Source organism: Arachis hypogaea, chromosome 15 (assembly GCF_003086295.3).
Source record: "Arachis hypogaea cultivar Tifrunner chromosome 15, arahy.Tifrunner.gnm2.J5K5, whole genome shotgun sequence".
NCBI classification, from domain to species: Eukaryota; Viridiplantae; Streptophyta; class Magnoliopsida; order Fabales; family Fabaceae; genus Arachis; species Arachis hypogaea.
Window position 1 is genome coordinate 6,025,271 of NC_092050.1, and position 9,939 is coordinate 6,035,209.

General features: G+C 27.9%; 1 protein-coding gene across 1 annotated transcript; it reads left to right on the plus strand.

Annotated features, from left to right (window-relative positions):
- The first annotated feature begins 3,337 nt into the window (after positions 1–3,337).
- LOC112748078 (transcription factor bHLH18-like) lies at positions 3,338–5,747 on the plus strand. Its single transcript, XM_025796287.2, has 4 exons — positions 3,338–3,872; positions 3,959–4,450; positions 4,718–5,104; positions 5,218–5,747. The coding sequence occupies exons 1-4, from the start codon at positions 3,828–3,830 to the stop codon at positions 5,299–5,301; spliced, it is 1,008 nt and encodes a 335-aa protein (XP_025652072.1). The 5' UTR covers positions 3,338–3,827; the 3' UTR covers positions 5,302–5,747.
- The last annotated feature ends 4,192 nt before the right edge of the window (positions 5,748–9,939 follow it).

Sequence of the window (9,939 nt, forward strand, 5' to 3'; positions counted from 1 at the left end):
CCAAATTGTTCCCTAACAAAATCAATCATACACATATATATAAAACTGCTCTGCTTGTTTAGGTAAATTATGGCCACTAGTTAACTGACTAATAAGGTTTAGAAATTTACTTTAATTAATCTGTCTTAACCAACAAAGATCCTAGAGTTAGGTGGTTTTAAGTATCTTAATAAACGTTTTTCTTTCATTTTATATATCTAATTTGATAAACACAATACCTAATTAAGAGATCAATTATTACACCCTAGATAATTTGACTAACTCCACATAGGTGGCAAAAATTCTTCTAAAAATCTCTTTTCCTTTTTTTAAAAAAAAAAAATTGGATAAAACTTAAAACACTCACCTTAATTATATATTCTGCTTTATCTTAGGGTGTGCTTGATTATTGTCTCAAAAAAAATAAAAACACAGACACAAAAACACAGAGATACATGAACATAAATACACATAAAATTTTTAATATGTTTGATATTAATGATCACAATACACAAAACACATCTAACTAATTTAAAGATCAAATTTATCCTTAAATCAAAACAATTTCAACACTATCACCATTATCACTACTAGTATCATCACCAATTTCTACCACCACTATTATGACTACTGATTTTTCAATCTTATTTCAAATAAATAAAATTAACAACTCTAATTCAAATATCACTTAATAAAATCGGTTACTGTGCATTCGCTGAGGCAACCTTCTTCATGTTTGCGGTGGTGCCAAAGAGGAGAGAATGAGAAAAAGAAATTCAGAAAAAGGGAGAGAGACGTCGATTTTGAAGAGGATAAATATAAAGTGTTTTAGAAGCATAGCTATTTAATGGATCTGGTATGGTGGAGAATGAGGATGAAATAAATTTGGAGAGGAAGAGTTGAGATGCAGTAAAAATAGAAGTTAGAGGAGGAGAAGAGAAAAAAAGAGAGTTAATTGACACAGATTTTCGAAGGACACGGGAGGACACGAATGGACACGGAAATATTAAATTTGTGTATCTCAAATTTGGTGAGACACTAAGACACAACTTGTGAGACACTAATTTTTTACTCTTTTACCCTTATTGAAATTTTAAAATTTGTCCTCTTATCTCCCCAAACCTTTCTTTTTCCTCTTTTTTTTTAGATTCTATAGCTAAATTTATCTTTCTATTTTCATAAAAAAAATTGTACATTTAATTTTTATTTATTTAAATTTTGATTAATCTTTGATAAATTCTGAACTTTAGTTTTTTATTTTTTTCAAAATATATATATATATTTAATATTTGAATGATAATTTAATATGATATTAGAAGAAATAAAAAATATTAAAAAAAATTAAAATTCAATGGTGATGACATGTAGTGTTTGGGATAATGGATGTACAGTAATAATAGTAAAACTTCTGGTAAAATAAAGGGTAATTCAGTCTTTTTAAAATATGTGTGTCTTGTTCTTTATTTTTACCAAACACAATACATAGATACAAATATTTTATATCCATGTCTTTAATGTCTATATCTTTATGTCTATGTCTCATTATATACATCAACCAAACGGAGCCTAAGTGTTACAGTTCAATTTTTAAGTTGGACCAGGACACCCGTAAACAGCCCATTAAAAATGTATATGTCTAAGTTATCAAATTTCTAGTCACCAAAAATTATAAATACGAAAAAAAAAAATCCAAATTACCTTTTCTAACTTTAATCATCGTATCTCTTGAACCTTAAACTAATTATCGAAATTTTTTTATAAATACCCATCCCTATCCGGCTTCAAGACCACGGCTGATTAGTGGATTCCCGTCTCATCTCTTTTTTACACTGTAAGTGGTTCTACACAAGATCACATTCTTATTACAATGTTATATGTTTTAATTTTAGTAGCAACCCTACAAATTTATCATAGCATATAAGTTTTTAACTATTTTCTTTATCTAAAAAAGGCTTAGTTTAATTTGTTTATTGAATAGATTAGGTTAAGTTATAGCTAAATAAACACAAAAATGAAGGTTAGAAAGAACAACGTGAACTAGTAAAAAAGAGCCGGTTATGTTGTTATGGTAGCATTTGGAAGAGATATAGAGATTAAAAGCCTCATATTGAGAGATAAAAATTATTTAGTATTGTGTTTGATATAAAGTAGAAGACGGAGATTAAAACAAGAATGGAGTTTTAATTTAATTTGTACAAATAATACAGTTAGAATTAATTAATTGAAATGGAGTATTTTAGGTATAAATATTATTAAAAATTTTAATCTCCGTTCAAAAAAATTTATCCGTTTCTAAAATTTTTAATTCTCTGTCTCCACTTGTTGGAAGTATTAAAATATTAAAATTTTAAAAACAGAAATTAAAATTTTAATATTAATTTTAGACTAACAAATATAATATTGAGTCTCAATCTTCTAATCTCCACCTCAAAACCAACGCTAAGTCGGAAAGAGTACTTGGATTAGATTGTTGAATTAACTTTTAAAGTTAAATCCATATCATAAAAAAGATCGGAGAAGTTTCCAAAGTAGCCCTAAGCATTCCCACAAGCTAAGTTACCATTCACGTATTGCAAGTGCCAAGTAGTTACTTTCTTCCGTTGGACGAATTGAATCCTTGAAACTGAGCAATTATCTTTGAATGTTTCCCGAAATTATATTCTATTGGGATATATCAAGCTAATAAGTAAGCACTTAAACAGGACACGTATTATCTGAAGGGACATGATGAAAAATCAATTACTATATATGGACTTAAATAAACATGCACAATTGCGCATGACAAGATGCATCATACTGAATCTTTTTGATCTTCTCGTCGTGATACACGGGATACTACTTATTTAATAGCTTTCAATATTGCATTATTTATTTGTCCATTTGAAGGGTAAAATATTTAATTATTAATCAAAGTGCAATTATACTTTTTTAAATTATTAATTACATATTATGATAAGGGAATATTCATAGTTGTAAAAAGCATCTCACTTTGTTATTATTAGTAAAAAGATAATATCTCACGAAACGAATAAGGCAAGTTTATTTATTTTATTTTAGCTTGAGATTCCACAGGGTTTGGAGTATTTTATTGACTATTCAAAGTTCAAACCTCATTCAGCATATTATATATATATATACAATTATACACTGTATGTATCCAACAGTAGGGAAAACAATGACAGAAAAAATGTGATGGAAAAGAAATAAGAAAAAAAAAGACACATAATAAATGAGGGGGCGCGTTGCTGAGGGTAGTGACAAAATAAGTCAATAATTGAGACGAAAAAAATATATCACATGATTCACCTGTTACTATCTAGGTCCCATATCTGGATCTCCAGCATTGGTTGAATTAATTAAGTAAAAGTGAAAACTTAATAGCAGAGAGTTATTTTTGGTTTTCCCATACATATTCAACATGCCACGATATATACGAACCTTAATTAATTAACTAATATGGCCAAAAAATCCAAGATTTTTTACAGTTGATAGTTGATTAATTTAATTAATTGGCGTACCGGCATACATAGCAGCAAAGCATTCGGTGACAGTTTGCGACTGTATCCACCATTTCTTCGGTGCGTGGCTGAAATAATTTCCCACGTGCATTATTTTATTTGAATAAAATATTATATTTTTATGTGTGATGATTATTGCAACGCGATACGCGGTTAATGGCAAGAGATCGAGAGTGAGAGTAGAAGCAGTAGAAGAATGCCACTATAAAGAGGCAAAAAAGCTAACGGTGCTAGATAGATAATACTAAGTTAGTATAGACATATATAGTACTATATATACTAGATAGTATATACCATATATACCACTACTAGCTGGTTACTTCAAATTCTATGGAGGAATTAAACGGATTGGCAACCAACTGGTTATCTGATCTGGTGAGTTCTTTGTTGAGAAATGATGAACAATGTTGGTACTATTGAATGATAATAATAATAGTAATAACGAGTTTGTGATTTTGCAGGATATAGATGATTACGAATTGTTTTCAGAGTGCAATTTGAAGAAGTTTCTGGATGAGGATGAAGAGAATCAGTTTGATGAGATGGTGATGAGTGCAGTGGTGGGGGAGGAGGAGGAAGAGGAGGAGGAGAGGCCAACTAAGCAACTCAGAACTTGCTCATCATCAAGCATCACTAACTACGTCTCATCTAATTCTTCTTCTTCTTCTTCTCCCACCTCCCAGATTCTGTCTTTTGAAAACTCTTACAACCCATCCTCCCAATTTTATGGCTTTGAATTTGATGCAACTCCTAATGATAAGGTTTCACCGCAACCACAAGTTGGTAATAACAATGATAAGAACAAGCTGGAACAAACAAGGAAACCTCAAAGCCAAGGGAGTAAGAGACAGGCGGCTCACTCTCACGATCACATCATGGCTGAGAGAAAGCGAAGGGAGAAGCTCAGCCAAAGCTTGATCGCCCTTGCAGCTCTTATTCCAGGCTTAAAAAAGGTAATTTAATTTATTTTGTGTTAAAAATATAACTATTTATGTTTCAATTTATCAGTTTAAATATTTGAGATGATTAGTTTTAGATGGAAATTCACATTCAGTCGACTTTATGTAAAGTTGATAATTGAGAGTTATTTGATGAAATTTCAGTCAAATAAGTCAAATCATTTAATCGTTCTCAATTATCAACTTCACGTTACCGAAGTAGTTTTCACCATAATTTTATCTAGAATTAATATATGATTAATAGCATAACTGATAATACAGATGGATAAGGCTTCGGTACTGGGAGATGCAATCAAGTACGTGAAAGAGCTTCAGGGGCGATTGAAGGTTCTAGAAGAAGAGAACAAGAGAGAGGTGGAGTCTGTGGTGATTGTGAAGAATCCACGCTTCATCACGAGCAGCAGCGACGATGACTCCTCTTCCTGTGATGATGACACCTTGGAAGCAGACGGCGAAGCAGCACTAGCACACGTGGAAGCAAGAGTGGCGGCGGCCGAGAAGGAGGTGCTGCTCCGGATCCATTGCAAGAAACAGAAGGGCATTTACGTCAAATTACTGTCGGAGATACAAAGCCTTCACCTGTACGTGGTCCATAGCAGTGTGCTACCGTTCGGGGATTCGGTTCTCGACATAACCATCGTTGCTCAGGTTTACACTTTAATTAATTGTTCAATATGATGGAGATAATATTATTAATTACTAGATAAGATAGAGATAGAGATAGCTAGATGTGTTGACTTTTGATATTTTTGGTGGATCAGATGGGCACAGAATACAAGTTGAGCATAAGAGATCTTGTGAGGAATCTACGCGTGGCTACGCTGAAAACGATGTCGTCGTCATAGCAGGAACTTGATCCCACTGCAGGTAAAGGTTGATTCAATCCACCGATTCAATCATCTTCCACCAACAATATATAGTAGCGATCTATCTTGAAAGTCATGTTAGCCTCGGAAGGAAACAGCTCCATGTGGATAAATAATAATAAAGTATGTAATAAAGTGGAGATTTATATGCGGTTGTATTTATATGAAATTGTTAGTTAAGTATCTAGTGATTTTTAACTAACAATTTTATACCAACTGCATGTGAGTTATTATGATAATAATAAGTCTCGGTAATTATTAGTTTTGTCGCCAGAAGTTTTAATTATTTGAGCGAGAGCATGAGAATGTTTTATTTTATTTTGTTAAACTCTCATCTCCATACGAGAGTTTTAACTTTTAATTATCGAACATGTTTGGGCTACAAAATTTGGGAGTGAAAGATACTTATATCTTGTCTTTTTGAATTTTTGTTTACATCCATTAATTATTCTCGTAATAAATATAAATATTGTATATATAAAATTATAGGTGTTAAATTAATATGGAGATAAATTGAATTATATAACGCAAAGCAAGGCGACGCTCTTTAAGTAAACTTGTTAAGTATATAGGGTAACACTAGACAAATTTTAATTGATTATCAACTTAATCTTAAATTTTTTTATTTTGTTAGACAAATTTACGGTATTGGAGCTTTAGTGTACGATTCACATAGTAATTAACCTAACTCAAATGAATGGATATATTTACAATTTACGATGATTTTGAACTATTCAAATTGTATTATATATAAATTAACTAAAAATGTTATATGTATAACTAAGACATCGTCAGGATATTTTTTTTATACAAATACATTTGTTTTTAACTTATTCTTAATTTATATTTTATATTTAAATATATTTTGTATATAAATAGTTAATTTTGTCGCAGATTTTTTGTATAATATTAGAGAAATAAAGAAACAAGCTAAAAATTTAGAAAGTGGAAACTAATCTATATTTGAGTTTTCTTTTTATTTTTCCACAATAAACACTCTAAAAATTGAATTTAAAAGAAAAAAGAGATTGTCAAACAAAGTAGTAAATTAGAGGGGGGAAATATCATGTGTACTAAAAGTTAGCGACGACTAATCATTGTAAAGAAATATATAATTAAAAGGACAGTATCTTCCTATTTCGGCATAGTTTCCAGAAGCAACATCAAATGGCCTGTAAAAAGAGTGAAGGAAAGTTAGGTATGTCTTTCGAGGCTTATTTGAAATTGGTAGTGTGGGACTGAATGTTTTTTTCGGTGTGGTGAAGTCATCTAAGATTTTTGAGTGAGAATGAGGTGTAGTATTTGTCATGCTTAAATTAATAAGAATTTTAGATAGATCTTTTAATAAATTAGAGTTGATAAAATATTTATAGTAAAAAAGATATTGTAATTTATTTATGGATAATGTTAGGTAATCAATAATTTTTTTTGAACAATATGAAAAACTACCAATTAAATCAAAACACACTATACTTTCAAATTATTCACCTAAATCTTAATATTAGAATAACTATTTATACACCTAGTGAAATGAACATCCAATATATTTATTGTTTATATTATTTATACTTTTTATTATCTATCTAACATAAATGATTATTCTCTCCTTTTATTTAAGAATAGTCGAAATCTCATTTTAATATATGAGTATATTTGTAGGTGCAGTTAAGATTTTACAAATTAAATTATACAAAAAAAAATAGACATGAAGAGAGAGAAACTTTAGACTTTAAAATAGATCTACAGTTACATATATATATATATGTGCTATTTGGAGAAGGTGATGATGAAGATGGTGATCACCCTCTTTATTCACCTGTTTTTTTTTTTTTTTTCATCGTTTGAGAATTTAGGTCACCTACCGTTGACTTATATGACCTGTAATAGAGACGTAGAACTTTTTTCTTTATTGATGATTATATGGGTGAAGATGAAAATTTAAAAAAACATTTTTAAAAATGATTTATTATTTTGTAAGTCCTTTTTCATTAGAATAAATGATTTTATAATATTAAAGATAACGACCAAAAGACAAACTAAAAACATATGCATATAACAAAAAAGGCTTATGCATAATCATACCTTTAACGCATAGTAAATTTATAATTGTACAAAATGAAGAAAGTGACAGAAAACATAGTCGTCCAAGAAGTAGGACGTAAGAACTAACCTATAAACACACTTAGTATAGGAAAGCAGACAAAAAAGTAGTGCAGGATGATTTTAACTTTTCTTCCCTTATATTAGCTCGATGATAATAATAGACCAGTCGATTATTAAGATGAATATGAAAAAGCTTTGATTTGATATGAATCCTGTGTCGAAATTTATAGAATACATCCTTAATCTATGGCAACTGGCTGAGGCAGATCCCACTTTTTACATTAGGTTGATTATGACGCCTCATTGTTCATACATATAGTGTACTACTGCCTGGCCTTAAGGAGGGGTAATATTGTAATAATCAATTTTGGGGAACATGACACTATGACAATATTGCGTCCATTAATTACGTGTGGTACAAAGGCTTTGTTCGTATCGCGGTGTCAACTTAGCAACCATCAAAGATAGGGTTTATCTGACCCCCCCAATTTAATGTTTGCTGAATTCATGTTCATTCGGTTCCCCCTTCTCAATACTCTGCCATATGTATCGACTTATTAAAATCTATACTTACAAGAATTTACTATTTTAGATACTTAATTAGGATAATATAAAAATTAATTTGGATTGGTCGAGTGGACAAGTATCAAAAGTATAATTTATTGGTTATCGATAAACTCTTAAATGAAATTTTAATCTGCAATAAATTAGTTCTTGATTTATCAGACTTAAAAATACCGTAAACAACCAAATAATTAGGATCATATAAAAGATAAACTCATAAAAAAAATAGTTCTCTTTTCGGGAGTAGTTTTGAGGAATAAATTAAATGAACAAAAATTAAGAAAATAAATTAAAAAATAAATTTATGAAAAAATATTTTTATTACCAGATAAATAAGTAATGCAACATTAAAGGTTTGAGATAATGATGGAGAATAAATATTTAAATAATTCTATTACGTAATTAAGCAAGAGTTCAGTCAATAGTAAATTAACAAATATTTTCAAACTGCATTTTATATTAATTAATTGTTATTAATTTAACTAATAATTATTTAATTTTTTTAAAAAATAAAATTAATAATTATTAATTATAATTATTTAAAATTAACTAGTTATGAATTATTTATCCATACTTTTTTATATTTAAATCTTCACCAACATCACAAAAAAATAAACGAATTCTTTTAAAGTGATGAATATAATTTAGGTAGGGTTTGTTGTTGGATCCAAAAGATAATTCTATAATAATGCTTTTTGTTTTTGGTTGATAAAAAATAAAGAGCAATGAAAAAATATTAGAAGAGAACAAATGAAGAAGATAATCTCATCAAGTTCTAGAATAACTTAACGAGAGAAAAAGGTGAAACTTTATTCTTAGAATATTTGTTTGGGTTTTATTATTTTAGTCCAACATCTACAAAAGGAAACTTTTATTTTTTTAGTCATATTTTAAATCATCTTAAAATTATTCATATACAATACATTTATATTTTTTTGCGTACAATCAAACACTAACATTGAGTAATTATCTAATTTTAAAAAAAATTATTATTTAGTTATTCTTAAATAGATTATAAGACTACATTTATTTATAAGGATAGAATATTATACAAAAATATAAAATTATATTTATGAAAAATAATTTTAAAATACTGAATTAGTATATTTTGTGACATATATAATAAGAATATATAGAGACATCAAATGAAGATATAGAATATATTTTTTTATTTTTTATTTATTATTATCATCAAATTTTTATAATTGTATCTTTTATTATTTTATTTTTATTTAAAATTGTGTAAAAATTAAAGTAAATTGGATTTTTTATTATTTATTTTATTTAATATTTAATTTACTATTAAATAAAATATAAAAATATTAATTTTATATTTTTGTGTTCTGTTTTTATTTTCTTGTTCCTATTTTTAAAACTAAATGTAACCTAATTTTTTAGGAGGAAAAAATAAAATTTGGTAATTGTTATTGTATGTGCTGAAAATGGGTTTTATTGTGTGAATTGTGAAACAAGGAATATGAAATCAGAGCTTTTTAAAAAGGTATTCTACCGACGAACATATTTCTACATACATAAATATTTTTTGTCGCAACATTTATTCTGTCTATAACGAAGATTATTAGAGGATAGTTAGAATTTATTAATTTTAGTTATTAGTTAATCATTAATATTTAAAAATATATATAATAAAATATATTATTGAATTATTAGACTAAAAAAATTATAAATTAAAAAAATTAAATTTATAATTAAATAATAACTAAAAACAATAATTTCTAATAATCTCTAATATTTCTCGTCTATAACTACTATTACATTAATTAGTGAGATTTATCATTCTACGAAACACTATTTTTATTTCTGTATAGAAAATAAAAAGTGATTTTTTTATTCATTTTATTATATTTTTTGTGAATTGTTGAAATTTAAAAAATAACCTACTAATCAGGTTATGTTAGTCGTATTTAAAAAAAATGAAAGACTAATTCA

Bases quoted from the DNA above. Each gene is read 5' to 3' on its own strand.
- LOC112748078 (XM_025796287.2), top strand. From the start codon at position 3,828: ATGGAGGAATTAAACGGATTGGCAACCAACTGGTTATCTGATCTG. The intron at 3,873-3,958 runs GTGAGTTCTTTG...GTGATTTTGCAG, and splicing joins CCAACTGGTTATCTGATCTG to GATATAGATGATTACGAATT. The intron at 5,105-5,217 runs GTTTACACTTTA...TTGGTGGATCAG, and splicing joins ACATAACCATCGTTGCTCAG to ATGGGCACAGAATACAAGTT.